This window comes from Phycodurus eques, chromosome 14 (assembly GCF_024500275.1).
Source record: "Phycodurus eques isolate BA_2022a chromosome 14, UOR_Pequ_1.1, whole genome shotgun sequence".
Taxonomy (NCBI): Eukaryota; Metazoa; Chordata; class Actinopteri; order Syngnathiformes; family Syngnathidae; genus Phycodurus; species Phycodurus eques.
Window position 1 is genome coordinate 22983253 of NC_084538.1, and position 24333 is coordinate 23007585.

The 24333-nt window shown below is 44.8% G+C and overlaps 1 protein-coding gene across 4 annotated transcripts in view; it reads right to left on the reverse strand.

The window, feature by feature from the left end:
• The window catches only part of atp10d (ATPase phospholipid transporting 10D), a 103177-nt gene that overhangs the window by 34884 nt on the left and 43960 nt on the right, over positions 1 to 24333 (reverse strand). For all 4 annotated transcript variants that reach the window (XR_009769832.1, XM_061697090.1, XM_061697091.1 and 1 more), the window contains exons 10-14: positions 24099 to 24313; positions 23314 to 23505; positions 11328 to 11970; positions 11146 to 11252; positions 5525 to 5651 (exon numbers count right to left, since the gene is read on the reverse strand). Coding sequence is in view for 3 of the 4 variants with exons in the window: in XM_061697090.1 (XP_061553074.1) it covers positions 5525 to 5651; positions 11146 to 11252; positions 11328 to 11970; positions 23314 to 23505; positions 24099 to 24313 (1284 nt within the window). In the remaining variant the exon portion in view is untranslated. The remainder of the gene's footprint in view (positions 1 to 5524; positions 5652 to 11145; positions 11253 to 11327; positions 11971 to 23313; positions 23506 to 24098; positions 24314 to 24333) is intronic.

A 24333-nucleotide genomic window follows, 5' to 3' on the forward strand; every position in this document is an offset into this window, starting at 1 on the left:
GGCAGAAAGGTGTTTGTTCCGCACACAACTGGAAAACATTTGGTAAAATCAACTATTTATTACCAGAGGTGGATAGTAACGCGCTACATTTACTCTGATACATTTACTCAAGTAACAATCTGGAGAAATTGCACTTGTGAGAGTAGTTTGAATGAACCATACTTTTTACCTTTACATTTATGTGAAGAATCCACACTTTTACTCCATTACAATGATCGACGTGCCGCTCGCTACTTTTATTGATCCATTAGTGCGTCCGAAATCTATTTTTAAGACTTCATCATTGTTAGATATATTGTAGAAGTTATCATTTATTTGCTTTAGCTTGCATTAGTATTATGGACAATGTTTAGAAAGAAAGATGTCTCGCCTTCAAGAAGATGACTCAGCAGGAATCATCTGAGAGAAGGACGTGGCCGGGACGTGGCAGGTGCCATGTTTTCACCTTAAAACCCTACCCTTAGTGTGTTGTGTCTTGTAGCTTAGTACGTTATGTCTTGTAAACTTAGAAACCTCCCTATTTTCAAATAAATGCAGGAGCGACGGGAGAGATTGTTTAGAGCGTGTTGAGAGGCTGTAACCTGAACAATCTCCCATGCGCCCTCCTCATGAGTAAAATGACCAACGTCTTCATTCCTTTTGTGTTTATTCATTATAATGTTTGGTGAGATAAATCCAACAATCATCGACTTCCGCATAGAGCACCGTTGCTGCCAATCCAACGTGATCACTTGTGTCATTTGACTCCAATTCACCAATCAGACGGCACAATGCAGTGACTTGACCGCACACAAACCCTTTGTGGGCCAATCAAAGTGACTCATATTAGGGAAAAAAACAAACAAACAAAAAAAAAAAAACAGCCACGCGTTTACTTTACAGGCTCAAAAAAAAAAACAGCTTTGTCATGCAGCTCTTAAATTGTGACTGCCCAAACTTGGATATTTCAGCTCACTTCTAATTAGGCTTCACACGATCAGGATTTTTGGGGCAGATCAGCGAGTTTAAAAAAAAACGATAACCGATCACTGATCCGATCACAAGATGGAGGAATGTGTTTATTTAAATCACCTGTTCATTTACTGTATATACTTGTGTACAACCCCAATTCCAATGAAGTTGGGATGTTGTGTTAAACATAAATATAAACAGAATACAATGATTTGTAAATCACGTTCAACCTATATTTTAAATGAATACACTACAAAGACAAGGTATTTAATGTTCTAACTGATAAACTTTATTGTTTTTAGCAAATAAACATTAACTTAGAATTTTATGGCTGCAACACGTTCCAAAAAAGCTGGGACAGGTGGCAAAAAAGACTGGGAAAGTTGAGGAATGCTCATCAAACACCTGTTGGGAATATCCCACAGGTGAACAGGCTAATTGGGAACAGGTGGGTGCCATGATTGGGTATAAAAGGAGCTTCCCTGAATTGGTCAGTAATTCACAAGCAAAGATGGGGCAAGGTTCACCTCGTTGTGAACAAGTGCGTGAGAAAATAGTCGAACAGTTTAAGGACAATGTTCCTCAACGTACAATTGCAATTAATTTAGGGATTTCATCATCTAGAGTCCATAATATCATCAAAAGCGAAAACCAACATTGAATGCCCGTGACCTTCGATCGCTCAGGCGGCACTGCATCAAAAACCGACATCAATGTGTGAAGGATATCACCACATGGGCTCAGGAACACTTCAGAAACCCAATGTCAATAAATACAGTTCGGCGCTACAGCCGTAAGTGATACTTGAAACTCTACTTTGCAAAGCAAAAGCCATTTATCAACAACACCCAGAAACGCCGCCGGCTTTTCTGGGCCTGAGCTCATCTGAGATGGACGGATGAAAAGTGGAAAAGTGTTCTGTGGTCCGACGAGTCCACATTTCAAATAGGTTTTGGAAATTGTGGACGTCGTGTCCTCCGGGCCAAAGAGGAAAAGAATCATCCGAACTGTTATGGACGCAAAGTTCAAAAGCCAGCATCTGTGATGGTATGGGGCTGTGTTTGTGCCAATGGCATGGGTAACTTACACATCTGTGAAGGTACCATTAATGCTGAAAGGTACATACAGGTTTTGGAGAAACATAGGCTGTCATCCAAGCAACGTCTTTTTCATTGACGCCTCTACTTGTTTCAGCAAGACAATGCCAAACCACATTCTGCACGTGTTACAACAGCGTGGCTTGATAGTAAAAGAGTGTGGTACTAGACTGGCCTGCCTGCAGTCCAGACCTGTCTCCCATTGAAAATATGACAACGGAGACCCCGGACTGTTGAACAGCTGAAGCTGTACATCAAGCAAGAATGGGAAATAATTCTGAAGGTGGAAAGCTTCAACAATAAGTGTCCTCAGTTCCCAAACGTTTATTGAATGTTGTTAAAAGAAAAGGTGATGTAACACAGTGGTAAACATGACCCTGTCCCAGCTTTTGTGGAATTCAATTAAATATAGGTTGAACATGATTTACAAATCATTGTATTCTGACTCCTTAGTCTCTCAGACAACAGCGCCCTGTCAATTACAACAAAAAATCTCCAATTACAATAAAAAATCTCCTTCCTCTCATTTTTTCAGACCAAAAAAAAAGACAAAATCTGGATGAAAAATGACTTAGCCACCACTGCTTCTGCTCCACTTCCACCATGTTCCCCAACTTACACTGCCAATTTCTGTCTCTCAAGTAACTCTACAGATCTCTCTCAACTACTTACTGGAATAAAAATGTCCTCCCTGGACCCCATTCCCTGACCATTTGATAAGAGCTGTCTTTTTTCCACAATAACCCCTCTCGAAACACTGGCAGCATTCTCCCGTCCCTCAAGTTTGCAGTCACTCTACCACTCTATCCTTCTTTCTTGACTCCAAACTGCCTTCAACATCAACGGCACAGGCCAAAATTAATTCAAATCATATCATTCTGAAAGACATTAATTCATCTCACTCAACTGCACATGTTCTACTGTCTCCATTCCCAAGGGGTCCCCTACGGTTCAGTTTTCGGTCCCCTCGTCCTCATCCACTACCTGCCCATCCCCACCCTCGAGTCAGATAATTTGCCATATTAGCGTCCCTGTGATTGACTGGCAATCAGTCCACGTTCTGCTTGAAGTCAGCTGGGATAGGCTCCAACTCCGCAAATCGGAACAGGATAAGCAGTATAGAAAATGGATGGTCTTCACGGATGACTCCCAACTCCTGATATCCCCCTAAATAATTTCTACTCTCGTTCACTCAACCCTGACAAACCACATTTCTGAGAAAAATCCTGGCTTCAAACCAATTTCTTCACACTTAACTGATAATATCAGAAGTCATTGGCCCAAAAAAAACCACTCATCCAATCCACCCAGTTTCACCGTCAACATTGATTTGGCATTTGCAATCAGACCTCTACCTGACCAGCACATCAAACACCTCACAGACAGCCTTGTTCGACCTCACAAACATTGCTGGTCTCTGTTCATTCTTTTGCTATTCTGCTGCAGAAATACTTATCCACACCTCAAATACGGACTATAACAAGTTTCCTTTACGATCTGAAAGAAAAACAGGAAGAAACTCAGATACATCCAGAACGCTGCTCCACTGCACAGTTAGGCATACTCAGACCTGTGATCACATTACCCCTGCCCTCCACAAGTTCCACTGGCTCCCCATCCCCTCCCTGCTCCTCAAAGCTCTCCATAACCTGGGCCTACCTAACCTGACTGACCTCTTCCATTGAAATCTCTCCACTCCACCGATACAAACCTGTTGTTCACTCCCACCAGGACCAAACACAAATACTGGTTGGACAAGGCCTTAACTATCACTGCTCCCACTCTTTTGAATTCACTCCTAATTAACACTCATCAACACCACCTTCAACCATTGGCAGTGCTGACAGTTTCTTGTAATCCCCTTTCTTCTACTCACTCAGCTGTTTAAATTAAATCAATGAAAAAAATAGAATGGCCTGTAATGAAGTTAACATCTTCAAAATTAAACATGTTGAAGTCTGAAGCATTTCAGATTAAAATTCTTAACAATGAGGCGTACCTATAGATGACAATTTACATTTATTTTGTTTTGGGTTGTACACAAATATATTTTGATAAAACATTTTATGGTGAAGATTTAAAGGCCTCTTTATACTCCCGCGCGGCCAACAACGCCCGTATTGCATCACGTGACCGACGAATTGGCCTGCGTGGCCCGTCTGCGTCGCTTGACGCGCATACGCAAAAATTGTTGCTGCACGTAGAATGCCGCGCAGATAATCTCTCGTGATTGGTCCGCTTTAGTCACATGCTGTGATGATGTAATCTCCCGGTTCTACATAGTACCTACGCCGCCGCCTTCTCCATCGATTTTGCAGTATAATTAAACATATCATCTGGTCACGGCAGAATAGCCGAATGGTTTACAACTTTAATGCAGCCCTATGGGGGCTGCATTAAAGAATATATGTGCATGAATGAGAGGGGTGGTGGGGGAAGAGTGAGGCTACAGGGAGAAGAGATAGCAAGGGTGGAGGACTTTAAATACTTGGGGTCAACCATCCAGAGCAATGGGAGTGTGGTCAGGAAGTGAAGAAACGCGTCCAAGCAGGTTGGAACTGGTGGAGGAATGGATGAAGGAAAACAGTGGTGAGGTCAGCCAGGATGTACAGATTAGAGACAGTGTCACTGAAAAGACAACAGGAAGCAGACCTGGAGGTGGCGGAAATGAAGATGTTGAGGTTCGCTCTCGGAGTGACCAGGTTGGATACAATTAGAAATGAGCTCATCGGAGGGACAGCCAAGGATTGATGTTTTGGAGACAAACTTAGAGAGAGCAGACTTCGACGGTTTGGACACATCCAGAGGGGAAATAGTGAGTATATTGGTAGAAGGATGATGAGGATGGAGCTGCCAGGCAAGAGAGCTACAGGAAGGTCAAAGAGAAGGTTGATGGATGTCGTGAGGGAAGACATGAGGGCAGGGATTTCGAGAGGAGGATGCAGGAGATAGGCTTTCATGGAAAAGGATGACGCACTGTGGCGACCCCAAAAGGTACAAGCCGAAAGGAAAAGAAGAAGATCTGGTCATCTAGGTCCATTTGTTCTAGCAGACTCTGTTCCACGGTCGCCATTGTTGTTGCTTTGTTCCTTGTTATGGAAAGGAAAGGAAAAACGGCGACCGGAAATGGCCACAAAATGCAGAGAAAACTCCACCCTGTGGCGTCCTAGCCAATACCCACCGTAGCGACACCCCCGACTTGAAGGAGAACTTCAGCACACTTTCAAATCAGGGGTTGCGCTAGAGTGGGTTGCGCTAGAGTATAAAGGCAAACTGCGTGCGGGATAGCCGCAGTGACGTCAGCGCGGTGGCCCTCCGCACGAGTATAAAGAAGCCTTTACATTAACCCTGACTTTGCTGATGGAATGCCTCAGGACAGTTTTATGTTTCACAACTGACACCAATGTTTACTGCATTACTCAGTACCAGCGACTGAAGACTCAAATCAATTGTTCGTCACAATAAGCTCTTCCTACCCAAAAGGGTGAGGTTGGTCTCCAGTCTCTCAGCGGAATCGAGCAGCAGCTCTTCTCGGTTCTCTATGCTGCTCTCTGCCAGCAACTGTCTCTTCAGCCACACCTCATACTCCTCTTCTTCCAGTACCTGTTCCACAGAGAGTGTAAAAAGTCTGAATAAATATGTATATTCACTTCTTAAGACAACAGCTGCATTACAACAGCAGTCCCCCCCCAATTGTTTAAGCTAAAATATTTAAATGTGCATGAGAAATAATTTATTATACAGTGGGTATAAAAAGTCTACTCATCCCCGTTCAAATGCTGGGTTTTTCTGATATTAAAAAAATTAGACCATGATCAATCATTTCAAAACATTTTCCCCCATGACTGTGACAACTCAACATTTTTTTTTATCCATTTCGACAGGGGAAGTCAATATAAACAAGTGAGATAACGGAATTTCACAAATGATTAATTGACTCATTAACCCAAACACATTTCAGATGTTCTGGTAGTCCTTTTTTTTTTTTTTGCTTTCTAGAAGAAGCCTGAAAGGGTTAACACTGACTGGAATTTGGAACTGTTTATAATACCCCCCACCTTGACTAATGCCCCAGCTGAAGAAAAACAGCCCCAAAGCACGTTACTACCACCACAATGCTTCACTGGAGGTATGGTGTTCTTTTGGTGATGAGCAGTGTTGTGTTTGCCCCAAAAAGTTGAACCTTGGTTTCAATTGACCATACCACATTTTCACACGTTTTGGGGGAAGATTTTATTGTGGTCCAATGAAACCAAGGTTGAAAGTTTTGGCTATAATTCCAAAAGGTACATTTGGAGCAACATCAACACTGGCCGTCACCGAAAGAACACCTTACAAGCATGGTGGTGGCAGCATCATGCTTTGGGGCTGTTTTTCTTCTGCTGGAACTGGAGTCGTCAGGCTGAGCAAGTGCAGTGTGACAGGCCCCCGCATCAAAGTGCAACGACGGTGGCAATGGGGGTCCCATATTTGGAAGAGTTGACGCAACAGGCAAGAAAGAACTCAGGAGGCTTTGCCCGATGAGTGGACCGCAACTCGGCAATATGTTTTTGTCATTGTTGGAAAAGAAAGTCCAGAAGCGTAAATTGATTGGTTTGGATAAAAGCTATCTTTGTCATACAGGGCACCACGTCTCTTTTTATATTTGTACATTTTAGGAAAAGTGATGAAAAACCTCTATCAATTTCTGTCATCAAGAAGGCTTGCTACATTCATAAAAATAATAGTTTAGCACTCAAACACACACAGTACACAATAGGAGATTTAGTGTGGAGAAAATTTAAGGAAATCTACAGGGGAATTTGGGGGAAAATGCAGAGGGACTTTACTACAAACATTACAGGCAAACGTACTCAACGAACAAGGTATAGGGCGAATGACTGAACTCATATTGTGAGCGTGAAATGAGTTGCAGCCAAGTGAGAGAGAATAAAGTTGGGACTTGTGTGAGATCGCTCACTTAAGTTATTCTGCACCAATTTGTACTTTCTAGTAATCACGATCGTAGATCAGCTGGTCTGGGGATGTTTTTTCTCAGTTGTCTCAGGAGGAAAGGAGATAGTTTTAGTTCAAGAAGATGCACAAAAAGTAAAATCAAAAGAGATGCCAAAAAACGTTGTTCACACGGGTGCGCTTGTAACTTCTGCCGTTTAGACTTGTTGCGGGCCCTGCTGTTGCACTACACTGCGGGCGTAACTTGTAATAATGCCAGGAGTGACTTACTGGGGGCTCAGCGAACAGATCCCGGCTGAGAAAAAGAGCAGAGGCAGCGTCGTTGCCTTTTCATCGGACCTAGCATTCTATGTGGTCCAGACTTAGTGCGCGCCACGTGCTGAGAAACAAAGGAAGAAGGGGGAGGTTTTTTTGGGCCGTAGCCAAGCGCAGGAGCTGAAGAGATGTTAGCCAGAACGAGAGAGAGCCAAGAAGAAAGATATCGAGGCTTTTTGTGCCTTCTGAGGCAGAAAAAAAAGACCACACCCATCGACTCGGGTTTCCATGTTACATTTTGCTCTATCTGTGTGAGTCACGCCCTAAGCACAGGTTGAAACTCATCATGTTTTCCAATAAACGATTCCCATCTTTGAAACTGTCTCACGCATAGATCAAACATATACAGTCTTCTTCTTTTCCTTTCGGCTTGTCCCTTTAGGGGTCGCCACACCATGTCATCCTTTTCCATGTAAGCCTATCTCCTGCATCCTCCTCTCAAACACCAACTGCCCTCATGTCTTCCTTCATGACATCCATCAACCTTCTCTTTGGTCTTCCTCTAGCTCTCTTGCCTGGCAACACCATCCTCATCATTCTTCTACCAATACACTCACTCTCTCTCCTCTGGATGTGTCCAAACCATTGAAGTCTGCTCTCTCTAACTTTGTCTCCAAAACATCGAAACTTGGCTGTCCCTCTGATGAGCTCATTTCTAATTGTATCCAACCTGGTCACTCCGAGAGCGAACCTCAAAATTTTCATTTCCGCCACCTCTAGCTCTGCTTCCTGTTGTCTCTTCAGTGCCACTGTCGCTAATCCGTACATCATGGCTGGACTCACCACTGTTTTATAAACTTTCCCCTTCATCCTAGCAGAGACTCTTCTGTCAAATAACACACCTAACAGCTTCCTCCACCCGTTCCAACCTGCTTGGACCCGTTTCTTCACTACCTGACCACACTCACCATTGCTCTGGACGGTTGACCCCAAGTATTTAAAGTCCTCCACCCTTGCTATCTCTTCTCCCTGTAGCCTCACTCTCCCCCCACCACCCCTCTCATTCATGCACATATATTCTGTTTTACTTCGGCTAATCTTCCTTCCTCTGCTTTCCAGTGCATGCCTCCATCTTTCCAACTGTTCCTCCACCTGCTCCCTGCTTTCACTGCAGATCACAATGTCATCTGCAAACATCATGGTCCACGGGGATTCCAGTCGAACCTCATCTGTCAGCCTATCCATCACCACTGCAAACAGGAAGGGGCTCAGGGCTGATCCATGATGCAGTCCCACCTCCACCTTAAATTTGTCTGTCACAACTACAGCACACCTCACTACTGTTCTGCTGCCCTCGTACATGTCCTGTATTATTCTAACCTACTTCTCCGCCACTCCAGACTTCCGCATGCAGTACCACAGTTCCTCTCTGGGTACTCTGTCATAGGCTTTCTCTAGATCTACAAAGACATGATGTAGCTCCTTCTGACCTTCTCTGTACTTTTCCATCAACATCCTCAAGGCAAATAATGCATCTGTGGTACACTTTCTAGGCATGAAACCATACTGTTGCTCGCAAATACTCACTTCTGTCCCGAGTCTAGCCTCCACTCGTCTTTCCCATAACTTCATTGTGTGGCTCATCAACTTTATTCCTCTGTAGTTCCCACAGCTCTGCAAATCACCCTTGTTCTTAAAAATGGGCACCAGCACACTTTTCCATCAGGACCAAATGCCTTTCCATTTTTCATCCTCTTTCATGCCTTTCTAACTTCCCTCTTACTAATCATTGCCACTTCCTGGTCCACGACACTTGCCTCTTCTACTCTCCCTTCTCTCTTATTTTCCTCATTCATCAACTCCTCAAAGTATTCTTTCCATCTATCTAGCACACTACTGGCACCAGTCAACATATTTCCATCTCCATCCTTAATAACCCTAACCAGCTCTCTATCCCGCTGTCTGGCCAACCTGTATAGATCATTTTCTCCTTCTTTAGTGTACAACCTGGCATACATGTCATCATATGCCTCTTGTTTGGCCTTTGCCACCTCTACCTTTGCCCTATGTCGCATCTCAATGTATTCCTTTCGCCTCTCCTCGGTCCTGTCAGTGTCCCACTTCTTCTTAGGTAACCTCTTTCCTTGTATGATTTCCTGTACTTCGAGGTCCCACCACCAAGTCTCCTTCTCTCCTTTCCTGCCAGAAGATACACCAAGTACTCTCCTGCCTGTTTCTCTGATCACTTTGGCCGTAGTGGTCCAGTCTTCTGGAAGCTCCTCCTCTCCTCCACTCTTCCTTTCTCAGCTTCTGCCACATGGTTCTCTGCTGTGCCTTTGTCTTTTTCATCTTCCTCCCCACCACCAGATTCATCTTCCACACCACCATCCTATGCTGTCTAGCCACACTCTCCCCTACCATTACCATACAGTCGGTAACCTCCTTCAGATTACATCGTCTGCACAAGATGTAATCCACCTGCGTGCTTCTACCGTCACTCTTGTAGGTCACCCTATGTTCGTGCCTCTTCTGGAAAAAAGTGTTCACGACAGCCACATCCATCATTTTTGCAAAGTCTACCACCCTCTGTCCCTCCAAGTTCCTTTCCTGGATGCCGTACTTACCCGTCACTTCTTCATCACCCCTGTTTCCTTCACCAACATGTCTATTACAATCTGCACCAATCACGACTCTCTCTCTGCCTTGGATGCGTCTAGCTCCTTCCAGAATTTTCTTTTACCTCTAGGTCACATCCTACCTGTGGGGCATAGCCACTAATCACATTATACATAACATCAACATGTTCAAGTTTAATCCTCATCACTCGATGTGATACTCCTTTCACCTCCAAGACATTCTTAGCCAACGCTTTTAAAATAACCCCGACTCCATTTCTCTTCCCATCTACACCATGGTCAAATAATTTAAACTCTGCCCCTAAACTTCTAGCCTTACTGCCTTTCCACCTAGTCTCCTAAACACACAATATATCAACCTTTCTCCTAATCATCATATCAACCAACTACCAAGATTTTCCTGTCATAGTCTCAACATTCAAAGTCCCCACATTCAGTTCTCGGCTCTGTTTTTTCCTCTTCTATTTCTGCCGAAGAACCCGCTTTCCACCTCTTCTTCGTCTTCGACCAACTGGGGCTGAATTTCCAACGGCGCCCTGCAGGTTGACGGCGCCGGTGGCGGACGTTGTTAACCCAGGCCACGACTGATCCGGTATGGAATTCTTTGGATGAATGCTCATATTTGTTTGGCAAAGTTTTAAGACGGATGCCCTTCCTGACGCAACCCTCTGCATTTATCCGGGGTTGGGACCAGCCTACAGTTTGCACTGGCTTGTGCCCCCCATAGGTCTGCATGAGATCAAGCATATACAGTAGAAGTAAAAAAAAAAAAAAAAGAAAGAAAAAAAAGTGTACTAGTGCATACTAGAACAGCTGAAATGCATTCATTTAAGCAGCAGTATGTAGACTTTTTTTTTTTTTTTTTTAAATATCCTGTATTTAACCACTGCTTGTCACAAATAGTGTGTTTTCTTTTCTTTTTTGGGGGGATTCACGCAGAATGGAGGATCTGTACACCTTTTTATGCTGGAACAGTTTTTTTTTGTGTAAGAGAGGAGTTTTCCATACTCCCTTTGCAGTTATTTGTATTTCTGATGGATATTGATTTGAAAATGCAGTCGGACAGAACGGGGTTTGAGAGGTGACAAAGAAAAAGGAGAGAACAGAGAACAAATAAGTAACAAACAAACAAAAACAACATTATATGACTATAATGTAATACAGTAGATAGTGATAAATAGAGTTAAAAGCATTACTCCCTCTTGATAATGTAATCACTTTTCATCTAGAAATCTCTGGAAAAGCTTAGTTACCTTTTTAGCAATGCAAAGAGTACGGAGGCCTTCTCTAGCATAGCTGTCTAAATGCTTCTGGGTTTGCACTTTGATGTGATTGTAGGTCTCCCGAGCTTGTTCTTCACCTATAAATTACACAGAACACAAAATCTCTTCTAATCATAATCTTGACTGTCTCTTTTTTCCCTTCATCTTGTTACCTTTAGGTGTCTCCAAAAGATCCATGATTACGGAATCTGCACCCTTGGTGTAAACCGTCACTTGTCCTGTGAGAGGGTGGCGGACCACCACGGACATCCTCTTCCTGTTGGAGTCAAAGGGCAGGATGTGGAGCAGCTGGACAGTCAGCATATCAATTCCAGGCAGGTCTACAAGGAGGCTATCTGCAGATCGTGCGCGCAAGGTGCAGCGATACGCTCTAGCTGCATGGACCAGAGCAGCCTCGTCTGGACTCACCGCCTCATATAGTAGTTCATCCTCTGTGTCATTGTCAATAACATCTTCATTTCTCATTTCTTGTGCATTGTCACTTGCCCCATTGGAGTCTGTATTTGTACTACCGAAAATGTCCCTCGTCTCGTCACCAATGATCTCCTCCTCCTTTCTGGATAAGTTAACATTACCCTCTTGGGTTACAAATGACCCCTCTATGGTGCAACTGGAAAGAGTGGAGAGGGTGAAGGCGCCTGTCTTTGCACGTGTAAACAGTCTGGAGCTGTGAGGGCTGCCTCTGCTTTGAGTAGGTGCATGGGTTGAGAAGCCTGAGAACAGTGGGAAGCTGAAGCGCTGGAATATCAGTTTTATTTCATCAAGAGACTTAAGAGATGTTTGTACCTCAGCAGCCTGTAGTGGGGAAGGAGAGGTTGACAACTTTAGAGAAAGACTAAGCAAGAGACCACAGCAATTTCTGTTACTGAAATCCGAAACTTCGAGTTGGGTACAAATATAAACTGAAATATGGTTAAAAGGTATTTGTACGTTTTAAGGCCTGACCAAAATAGATTTTTTTTTTTTTTGACTGATTCCAATAGCGATATTTGACAGAAGAAAAAATCAGCTAACTGATTAATTTAAAAAGCATACAATTAATAAAATTAACTTCTTTTTTGGTCCCCTACACAGTTGTGCCTTGAGATACAAGTGACCAGACTTACGGGTTTTTCGAGGTTCGAGCCGTCAGTTGGCATATTTTGAGTTACGACCCAGATTTCGAGTAATGAGTGCACTTCCAACATACCACCGACAGGTGGCGGCAGCAGACTACACAATGTCTGGCAACCAGGGATTCACACTCATTTCCTTGGGACTATACATTAGGTACAGTGGTGTTGTGTACTTGCATTTCAGTACAATTCAGTCTGATATTGTTCTCAGTCTTTGTACGTTTTCAGAACCTATCTTTAAACATACTGTACTTACAAACAAAACACGAAAATGAGCTTGGTTGCACTATGTCGCTTTAGGCTCAAAGCATATCTATGGGCTCAACGGGGCATGTCATTGTAACCTGTTGTTTATACAGTTGTGTGAAAAAGTGTTTGCCCCCTTCCTGATTTCTTATTTTTTGCATGATTGTCACACTTGTCACACCATCATCAAACTAATTTAAATATTAGTCAAAGACAACACAAGTAAACATTTTTTAAATGTTTTTTATTATTAGTGAGAGAAAAAATCCAAACCTATATTGCCCTATGTGAAAAAGTGATTGTCCCTTAAACCTAATAAGTGGTTGGGCCACCCTCAGTAGCAACAACTGCAATCAAGCGTTTGCAATAATTTGCAATGAGTCTCTTACAGCGCTGCAGAATTGTTGTAATTCAGTCACATTGGAGGGTTTTCTAGCATGAACCAGTTTTTTAAGGTCATTCCACAGTATCTCAATAGGATTCAGCTCGGCTTTGACTAGGCCACTCCAAAGTCGTCTTTATGTTTTTCTCCAGCCATACAGAGGTGTGTTTTGGATCATTGTCCTGCTACAGAACACAAGTTTGTTTCAGCTTAAGGTCACGAACAGATGGCCGGACATTCTCCTTCAGCATTTTTTTGAAGATAGCAGAAATAATGCTTCCATTTATCAGAGCAAGTCTTCCAGGTCCTGAATTAACAAAACATCCCCATACCATCACATAACCAGTTCAGGGTGTACCCTGCCTCCTGCCCGTAGATAGCTGGGATGGGCTCCAGCACTCCCGCAACCCTTGTGAGGATAAGCGGCTCTGAAAATTGATGGATGGGTGGTGTTAATTTTATGCCAGATGTAACAGGACACACACACCTTGCAAAAAGTTCACATTTTGTCTCGTCAGACCACAGCGTATTTTCCCAAAGGTCAAGATGTCCATCCATCCATCCATCCATTTTCTGAGCCGCTTCTCCTCCCTTGGGTCGCGGGCGTGCTGGAGCCTATCATAGCTAACATCGGGCAGGAGGCGGGGTACACCCTGAACTGGTTGCCAGCCAATCGCATGGCACATACAAACAAACAACCATTCGCACTCACGGTCACACCATCGGGCAATTTAGAGTCTCCAATGAATGCACGTTTTTGGGATGTGGGATGAAACCGGAGTGCCCGGAGAAAACCCACGCAGGCACGGGGAGAACAAGGTCAAGATGTCTTCTGGCAAAATTGAAACGAGCCTTAATGTTCTATTTGCTAGGCAGTGGTCTTCGTCTTGGAACTCTACCATGCAGGCCATTTTTGCCCAGCCTCTTTCGTATGGTGGAGTCATGAATACTGACCTTAACTGAGGCAAGTGAGGCCTGCAGTTCTTTGGATGATATTGTGGAGTCTTTTGTGACCTCTTGGATGATATTGCTGCGCCCTTGGTAGGCCAGCCACTCCTGGGAAGGTAGATCACTGTTCTGTTTTAGCTGGAGTCCCAAAGATTGAGAAATGGCTTTATAATCTCATAACTTTTTCCCCACAGGGCCATGTAGGTTTTGATTTGTTTTCCTTCCATTAATAGTGAAAACCATTTAAAAACTGTATTTTGTGTTTACTTGGGTTGTCTTAGACTAATATTTCAATTAGTTTGATGATCGGAAATAATAAAGTGTGACAAAGATGCAAAAAACTAAGAAATCAGCAAGGGAGCAAACACTTTTTCACACCACTGTCCATCCATCCATCCATTTTCTACCGCTTATCCGAGGTCTGGTCACGGGGGCTTTAGCTTTACCAGGGATGCTCAGACTTCCCTCTCCTCAGCCACTTCCTCCAGCTCTTCTGAGGGGATCCCGAGGCGTTCCCAGGCCAGCCGAGAGACATAGTCTCTCCAGCGTGTCCTGGGTTGTCCCCGGAGTCTCCTCCCGGTGGGACGTGTCCGGAACACCTTACCAGAGAGGTGACCAGGAGGCATCCGAATCAGATGCCCCAGCCAACTCATCTGGCTCCTCTCGGTATAGAGGAGCAGCGGCTCTACTCTGAGATCCTCCCGGATGACCGAGCTTCTCAACCTATCTCTCAGGGAGAGCCCGGAGACCCTGCGGAGGAAACTCATTTCGGCCACTTGTATCCGAGATCCCGTTCTTTCGGTCACGACCCACGGCTCGTGACCATAGGTGAGGGTAGGAACGTAGCTCGATCGGTAAATCGAGAGCTTCGCCTTTCGGCTTAGCTCCTTCTTCACCACAACGGACCGATACAAAGTCCACATCACTGCAAAAGCTGCACCGATCCGCCTGTCGATCTACTGTTCCATTATTCCCTCACTCGTGAACAAGACCCCAAGATACTTGAACGCCTCCACTTGGGGCAGGATCTCATCCCTGTCCTGGAGAGGGCACGCCACCCGTTTCCGACTGAGGACAATGGTCTCAGATTTGAAGGTGCTGATTCTCATCCCAGCTGCTTCACACTCGGCTCCGAAGCGCTCCAGTGAGAATTGGCTTGATGAAGCGAACATAACCACATCATCTGCAAAAAGCAGAGATGCAATACTGAGGCCACCAAACCGGACCCCCTCTACGCCTCGGCTGCGCCTAGAAATTCTGGCCATAAAAGTTATGAACAGAATTGGTGACAAAGAGCAGCCTGGGCGGAGTCCAACCCTCACCGGAAACGAGTCCGACTTACTGCCGGCAATGCGGACCAAGCTCTGACACTGGTCGTACAGCGACCGAACAGCCCGTATTAGGGAGTTCGGTACCACATAATCCCGAAGTACCCCCCACAAGACCCCCTGAGGGACACGGTCTAACGCCTTCTCCAAGTCCACAAAACACATGTAGACTGGTTGGGCGAACTCCCATGCACCCTCAAGGACCCTGCCGAGGGTGTAGAGCTGTCCACTGTTCCACGGCCAGGACGAAAACCACACTGCTCCTCCTGAATCTGAAATTCGACTTCCCGACGGACCCTCCTCTCCAGCACCCCTGAATAGACCTTACCAGGGAGGCTGAGGAGTGTGATCCCCCTGTAGTTGGAACACACCCTCCAGTCCCCCTTTCTAAAAAGGGGGGACCACCACCCCAGTCTGCCAATCCAGAGGCACTGTCCCCGATTTCCATGCAAGGTTGCAGAGGCGTGTCAACCAGGACAGCCCCACAACATCCAGAGACTTTAGGAACTCCGGCCGAATCTCATGCATCCCCGGGGCCTTGTCACCAAGGAGCTTTTTAACCACCTCGGTGACCTCAACCCCAGAGATAGGAGAGCCTGCCTCAGAGAACTCAGTATCTGCTCCCTCATGGGAAGGCGTGTCGGTGGAGTTGAGGAGGTCTTCGAAGTATTCTCCCCACCGACTCACAACGTCCCGAGTCAAGGTCAGCAGCGCCCCATCCCCACTATACACAGTGTTGGTGGTGCACTGCTTCCCCCTCCTGAGACGCCGGATGGTGGACCAGAATTTCCTTGAAGCCGTCCGAAAGCCTTTTTCCATGGCCTCACTGAACTCCTCTCATGCCCAAGTTTTTGATTCAGCGACCACCACAGCTGCATTCCACTTGTCCAGCCGGTACCGATCAGCTGCCTCAGGAGTCCCAAAAAGGCCCGATAGGACTCCTTCTTCACCTTGACGGCATCACTCACCGTTGGTGTCCACCAGCGGGTTCGGGGATTGCCGCCACGACAGGCACCGACTACCTTACGGCCACAGCTACGGTCGGTCGCCTCGGCAATAGAGGCGCGGAACATGGTCCACTCGGACTCAATGTCTCCCGACTCCCCTGAGACGTGGGTGAAGTTCTGCCGGAGGTGGGAGTTGAAACTCTTTCTGACAGGGGATTCTGCCAGATGTTCCCAGCAGACCCTCACAATACGTTTGGGCCTGACAGGTCGGACCGGCATCTTCCCCCACCATCAGAGCCAACTCACCACCAGGTGGTGATCAGTTGACAGCTCTACCCCTCTCTTCACCCGAGTGTCCAAGACATGCGGCCGCAAGTCCGATGACACGACCACAAAGTCTATCATTGAACTGCGACCGAGGGTGTCCTAGTGCCAACTGTATGTGTGAACACCCTTATGCTTGAACATGGTGTTCATTATGGACAATCCGTGATGAGCACAGAAGTCCAATAACAGAACACAGCTCGGGTTCTGATCGGGGGGGCCGTGCCTCCCAATCATACCCTTTCAGGTCTCACTGTCGTTACCCACATGAGCATTGAAGTCCCCCAGCATCCAGAGCCTTTAGGAACTCTGGGCGAATCTCACCCACCCCGGGTCCGTGCCACCAAGCACACCACTGTATTTATCATAATGAGGTAAAGCCACGTTTCCCAGAATCCATTGCACGACACAATGTCCTGAATGAATGGATTCTATAGCCGTTTTGAGATTTAAAAAGACGTTAATTCATGTTGTATATGTGTGAATCAGATTCATGGTTGTTTTATGTTGCACTGTGTGTTTTTTAGGGTTTTTTTTCATGAAACCGTGACTTTTAGTTTGTGTCTGTTAGACTGACATCCCAGTCAATACATGACTGTAGTTAGCAAAGCCTAATAGCTTTAACGTGTTTGTCTACGACTGCATATACTGTATTGCACTGCACTTTGTCCTGTGCGACAAGGATTAACTGATATTTAAGAATTCATTACTACTTACTCTAACATTATAATATTTTAGGGTGATAATACCAATGGGGTAAATCATGTGCGTTAAAAAATATACGTAAATGGGGGGAACAAAAATCGGCAGAATTGCCGATTATTTTGGCCGATTTGAAAATCAGTCTGGCCCGAGTACATTTTTTTCACTTGGAAAGTCAGGTATCAAAAAGTAGACAATGTTTCCAATAAAACACATTAATTATTTAATACTGTGTAAAAGTCTTTGGCCACCACTAACTTTTTTTTTCACTGCAGGCAAGTCTGAATGTGTAAATCTGGATATAGTCTTTGTAATACAGTTAGCAGGATAATGCAACAAATCGAAAACGGCATGGGCCAATGAGTAACCCATTACATTTTGAGTGAGGATGTGGTTAAAGGTGCAGATGCAGGAATTTGGGTTCACCATTATACATCATTAAAGCTTTACTGGAACTGTTCCCTCTAGTATCATAGTGGAACATCCCCTCGGGTTTAATTATCCATAATCATGGAACTAGCCTGCTAACTAAAAACCACATGGAGAATGAACATTGATATGATGCACTGTTATTTTTTCCACTTACCGTAATTTCCCATGTATAATGCAATGTATTTGTATTTTTTATAATGCATGTATAATACGCACCCCCAAAGTTGACCTCAAAATTCTGGAAAACCCTTCGACCTATGTATAATGCATTTTTACAATGAATGATTTTGCATATGATGAAGTATTATCTGTATTTTGTTAGTTTTTTTCCCAAATAATTAGTCTGAATTTCAGTATTTTCCTTCAACACGGAATACTTTATTTTTATTTACTTACTCTTATTTTGAAATTCACAGCCCTACTTGTGTTTAGTAAATGAGAACACATACAGTTGTGCTTATATTTTGATTATTAATGTGATATATGGTTTTATTGTTTAACTGGGGGCGGCACGGTGGACGACTGGTTAGAGCGTCTGCTCACAGTTCTGAGGAGCAGGGTTCAATCCCCGGCCCCGCCTGTGTGGAGTTTGCATGTTCTCCCCGTGCCTGCGTGGCTTTTCTCCGGGCACTCCGGTTTCCTCCCACATCCCAAAAACATGCATGGTAGGTTAATTGACAACTCTAAATTGCCCGTAGGTGTGAATGTGAGTGTGAATGGTTGTTTGTTTGTATGTGCCCTGCGATTGGCTGGCAACCAGTTCAGGGTGTACCCCGCCTTCTGCCCAATGATAGCTGGGATAGGCTCCAGCACGCCCGCGACCCTAGTGAGGAGAAGCGGCTCAGAAAATGGATGGATGGATGGATGTTTAACTGGTCTGTGCTTGAACATTGGTGCTTTGTTGCAGGGAAGATAAGGGTGTGGGTGTCTGCTGCTGGAAAGCTCCCACAAGGGTGCATGTACATGCTACAGGGAACATCTGTCGGAGATAACAGTGGCTACAAAGGATTGCTGTAAACCTTATGAGAAGTAATAAATGTTGAGACAGCGTCTGGTACCAGCGGCAAACGGCCATCATTCTGCATAGCAACGATGACGTCAATGGACCCTGGACCCTGGACCAATTAGACAAAGACGATTCCACTTCCTCTTTGAAACATGGTATAAGTCTGGGGCAGGAACAGATAGTTTTGTTCGGACTACACTATCTCTGCTGAGGCTAACATAGGGGTACCCAAGAGCTCTGAAAAATTTATAGATTCCTCTGTCAGGAATAAATTGGTTGGCTTTTAACATATTATAATTGTAGTTCTTTCACGAAAACGAACACGCATGGAACCTTGAGAGTTAATAGGTGATTTTACAACACAGGTTCCTTTATTACCTAGGCATAATTTGCAAGATGGGTACAGTTCTTTCAAGAAAACATGAAGAGCCTGGCGAAATTAATTATTATTATTATTATTATTATTTTAATGGGATTCAAATTAAACTGTGAAGCATTTCAGAAAAGCATTATTATTAAACAAAACATAACCATAAAGAAATTAATGATGGATGTTGTTCAGTCATCAGACATACTAAAAAAAAAAAGAATATATATATTTCACAAATTCTGCCAGGGTATGTAAACTTATGAGCACAACTGTACATATATGCAGTCGTACGTATGACTGCATATGACCTGTCATATTGGAATGAAAGTGTAGTCTACACCTTTTTCATAACCTTTAGGTGGCTGTGGCATATTGGAATGAAAAGTAAACGGTACTTTATGTGACAACTGGAAACTAAAGTCAGTTAGTACAAGAATTAGCAGCTGTTGTTCACTGGCACTGTGGCGCAATATAGGCAGAGACTGGGACACACGTATTTCCGGGTCACAGATATACAATATGACTAACCTACATGGCAGCCATATAGAATGTGGCGACACTCCCATCAAAGGTAAGGCATTGACATGTGGTGGCCATGTTGAATGTGGCGACATTTTCAGGCAATGCATTGACGTGGCGGCCATGATGGCAGGAGTTCTATCTATTGTCGCATAGAGAGCGCACCAAGGCGCGATGGCGGCAGTTTTTCGCCTTAAGAGATGTCTCTGGAGCCGTACTGGAGTCTGGAACATGCTTTTTTTGGAACAGTGACAGTTTTTTTTTTTTTGATAAGTCGTTCTCTATAGCATCTAAGCTTAATGAAGTTGGGAATAGGAAGCAGACAAATTCATGCAGCTCATGAAAGCGACCCGGCCCGACTCACCACTACATCTACTACCATGATGTCATTATCACCACCAAGCAAACCAGCGTGTTATATTTGCATCATCTTTAAAACTTTTCAAACTGATACAGGCGTAGAGCACATGGGCACCTTCAAATGGCTAATTCGCTAATTTAAATTAGCCTTGGGCGGCACGGTGGGCGACTGGTTAGCACATCTGCCTCACAATTCTGAGGACTGGGATTCAAATCCGGCCTGGCCTATGTGGAGTTTGCATGTTTTCTCCAGGTACTCCGGTTTCCTCCCACATGCCCAAAACATGCATGGTAGGTTAATTGAGGACTAAATTGCCCGTAGGTATGAATATGAGTGCGAATAGTTGTTTGTTTACATGCGCCCTGCAATTGGCTGGCGACCAGTTCAGGGTGTACCACGCCTCTCGCCCGAAGATAGCTGGGATAGGCCGTGACCCTAGTGAGGATAAGCCGTTTGGAAAACGAATAAATGAATGAATAAATTAGCCATGTGAGACCCGGCCCGGTTTCTATCTGGAGAGGATGTAAGTTTTGATACAATTTAAAACTTTTCAAACATTTTCATGTTTTTTTTATATTTATTTATGATAACTCTGTACTTTACAAGTTGTTTTAGGCCACAAAAAAGTACAAAACAATAATTTTGTTCTGTACAGTAACATGAGCGTAGGGGCCACAAAAAACAAGTGCTTCAGTATCAGAATCAGAATCAGAATCAGAATCATTTTTATTTGTCAAGTATGTCCAAAACACACAAGGAATTTGTCTCCGGTAGTTGGAGCCGCTCTAGTACAACAGACAGCCAATTTACAGAACACTTTGGAGACATAAAGACATTGACAAAAAACAATTGTGCAAAAAGATGCAGAGTCCTCTAGCACTGAGAGCAGTTCAAATGACTAATATTGCAATAGTCCGGTGCAATGACCATTGTGCAAAGGGCGCTGAGACTTCAAGGAGTGTATACGGTTTAAAGTGATGAGTAGTGCGATCATCTGGGACAATGTTGGTTGTGCAAATGTTACAGATACTCCTCAATCAGTGTGCAAATGGAGCAGATGCTACTCTGGCATGAGTGGCCAGTATATGCAAATAGTGCAGCATGGCGAGACAACTACAGTGAGTGCACGAGTAATACATAATTGTCCCCACAGAAATGTGACAATGAACTCAAGTAAAAAAATTGCCAGCTATAGGTTAGGTGTTTAAGAAGTTGATCGCAAGAGGGAAGAAGCTGTTGGAATGTCTACTAGTTCTAGTTTGCATTGATCGGTAGCGCCTACCTGAGGGAAGGAGCTGAAAGAGCTGGTGACCGGGGTGCGGAGGGTGCGAGAGGATTTTGCACGCCCTTGTCTTAGTTCTGGCAGCGTGCAAGTCCTCAATGGTGGGTAGGGGGGTACCGACAATCCTTTCAGGAGTTTTGATTGTGCGTTGCAGTCGGAGTTTGTCCTTTTTTTGTAGCAGCACCAAACCAGACTGTGAAGGAAGAACACAGGACTGATTCGATGACCGCTGTGTAGAACTGTCTCAGCAGCTCCGGTGGCAGGCCGTGCTTTCTCAGAAGCCGCAGGAAGTACATCCTCTGCTGGGCCTTTTTGAGGACGGAGTTGATGTTGGTCGCCCACTTCAGGTCCTGAGAGATTGTAATTCCCAGGAACTTGAAGGTCTCGACGGTTGACACAAGGCAGCTGGACAACGTGAGGGGCAGCTGTGGCGAAGGATGCCTCCTGAAGTCTACGATCATCTCTACAGTCTTGAGCGTGTTCAGCTCCAGGTTGTGTCGGCCGCACCACAGCTCCAGCCGCTCCGCTTCCTGTTGATATGCAGACTCGTCACCGTCCTCGATGAGGCCGATGACAGTGGTGTCATCTGCAAACTTCAGGAGTTTGACAGTCGGGTTCGCTGAGGTGCAGTCATTCGTGTAGAGAGAGAAGAGCAGCGGAGAGAGGACACAACCTTGGGGCGCCCCAGTGCTGATGCTGCGTGTGGATGAGGTGGCCTCCCCCAGCCTGACCTGCTGTGTCCTGCCCGTCAGAAAGCTGTAAATACACTGGCAGATGGCAGGTGAGATGCTGAGCTGGAGAAGCTTGGTTGAAAGGGGTTCAGGGATGATGGTGTTGAACGCTGAGCTGAAGTCCACGAACAGGATCCTCGCGTAGGTCCCTGCACTGTCGAGGTGTTCCAGGATGAAGTGCAGTCCCATGTTGACTGCATCATCCGCAGACCTGTTTGCTTGGTAGGCAAACAGCAGGGGGTCCAGCAGGGGACCTGTGACACTCTTGAGGTGGTCCAGCACGAGATGTTCAAAGGACTTCATGACCACAAATGTCAAAGCGACAGGCCTGTAGTCATTCAGACCCGAGATTGCAGGTTTCTTGGGGACTGGAATGATGGTGGAGCGTTTGAAACAAGATCGAACTTCACACATTTCCAAAGATCTATTGAAGATCTGAGTGAAGACTGGAGCGAGCTGGTCCGCGCAGACTTTGAGGCAGGATGGGGACACATGGTCCGGGCCTGCCGGTTTGTTAATCTTCTGTTGTTTGAAGATGCGTCTCACATCCTGCTTGCTGTTGTTGAATGTGCAAAATGATTTTGTTGGTACACAAACCTCTTCACAGAAACTGATATAGGATGTGACAGTGTCCGTATATTCATCCAGGCTGCCAGCTGAATTTTCAAAGACACTCCAGTCTGTGCAGTCTAAACAGCTTTGAAGTTCCATCTTGGCTTCATTGGTCCACTTTTTCACTGTTTTCACTGTAGGCTTCGCACATTTAAGTTCTTGCCTGTACGTCGGTATTAAGTGAATTAAGCAGTGATCAGACGGGCCCAGGGATGCACGAGGTATAGCACGGTATGCGCTTTTTATCGTAGTGTAGCAGTGGTCTAAAGTATTATTTTCCCTGGTAGGAAAGTCGATCTACTGCTTGTATTGAGGGAGTTCGTGGTTGAGTTTAGCTTTGTTAAAGTCCCCGAGAATAATGAGGGGTGAGTCCGTGTGTTTTTTTTCAATTTTGTTGACTTGTTCGGTGAGCCGAAAACCGCGGACGCCGCTCCGGTGAGTAACTCGGGGAAAAAAACTAAGCGGATATTCGAAAGTTTGTGACAGAAAGTCCGGAGTAGCCTCCTTGATGGTTAGCAGGTCTCCCCTTGTGTGAGTGAGTCGTGTAAGGTCTCCAAAGACGGACGAAAAACACAAAAACAAAGACAATACGAGAGAGCGCGTTACCGAGGCGACCACACTGGTAGGCGCCATCTTGCATATCATAACAGACATTTGGCTGTAATGGACAAACTCCCCCACCTCTATTGAATTGAATACTGTATACAGTATATGAGCTTTATAGCATTGATAAAACAAGAAATATAATGGTTTTCCTGCACATACCTGGCTATTGGGTTGCACAATCATGACAGTGTAAGCCTTCGATGGATATAAATTTGTTGGAGACTCACCACATGTTTAGGCTGCGTGGGTGACGAGACCACCACACTGTTACAAATGGCCAATGCCAGGAAAAAGTCTGTGATGTAGGTGAGTTCCAAACTGGAGGTCGTCTCAGAAATTACATTGCCAGAAGGCTGCGTCGCAGAGCAAAGCCAGCTTAACTTCTTTACTAGCTCAGGGTCTGGTACCACCTCCTTTGCCTGAAATACAGGACAAATGAGCAGAATATGATGGTTATTTCTGAAGGTTATTTGTTCACAATCTTTAATAACCTTGAGGGACAGTACTAGCTCCTCATTTTGCTAAAACAAGCATATATTATAAGTTAGCTTTGTCAAATTGAAGTCTCACCATCACTTTACCACTAACCATCACATTCGTGTTTAATTCTTCAACGGTGGTGCATCCCTTTGAGTGTTTTCAAACAAAACAGAATGCAAATGAAAAAAATAAAAGATGTTCTGGACTGGAAATATTTTTACATCTGTTTAAATAGATGATTGATTGCAAGTTGTGACAAGAAACTTTTGTTGACCTTTGTTTCATGGGTTCTAAATAAACAGAAATTTGATATCCTCAAAGAGGAAGAGGCTTTTATGATTATACTCCAGGGATATTATCGAGCTCAACCTAATAAATTGGCCAGTGAAAATTCACTGTTTCTTCTTCTGCATCAAAACAAAACAAAAAAAGAAGAACATTCCTGATATACAGTACAGTAACAGGTACTGTTCACCAGAGCATGAAAATGGGCTTGTGCACAGTGTGTTTTTGAAGGCAGTGCCTGACTAACCATTTGGGTGTAAAAGGCAGTTGTCCTTGGAAGGAAGTGATTTGATAGTTGCTCGTCTTTCTCAGACTCAGCAGTCAGTGTGTGAAGGGATACTGAGCTGCGGTTGCAACTGAGGGAACGACAGCTCAGAGATTTACCTCTGCAGGTAGATTTTAGAGTTACAGAGCAATCGGTAGCTTCATTCTTCTCTGCCTCATACATCTCCAGTCTACAACCTGATAAACATCACACACAA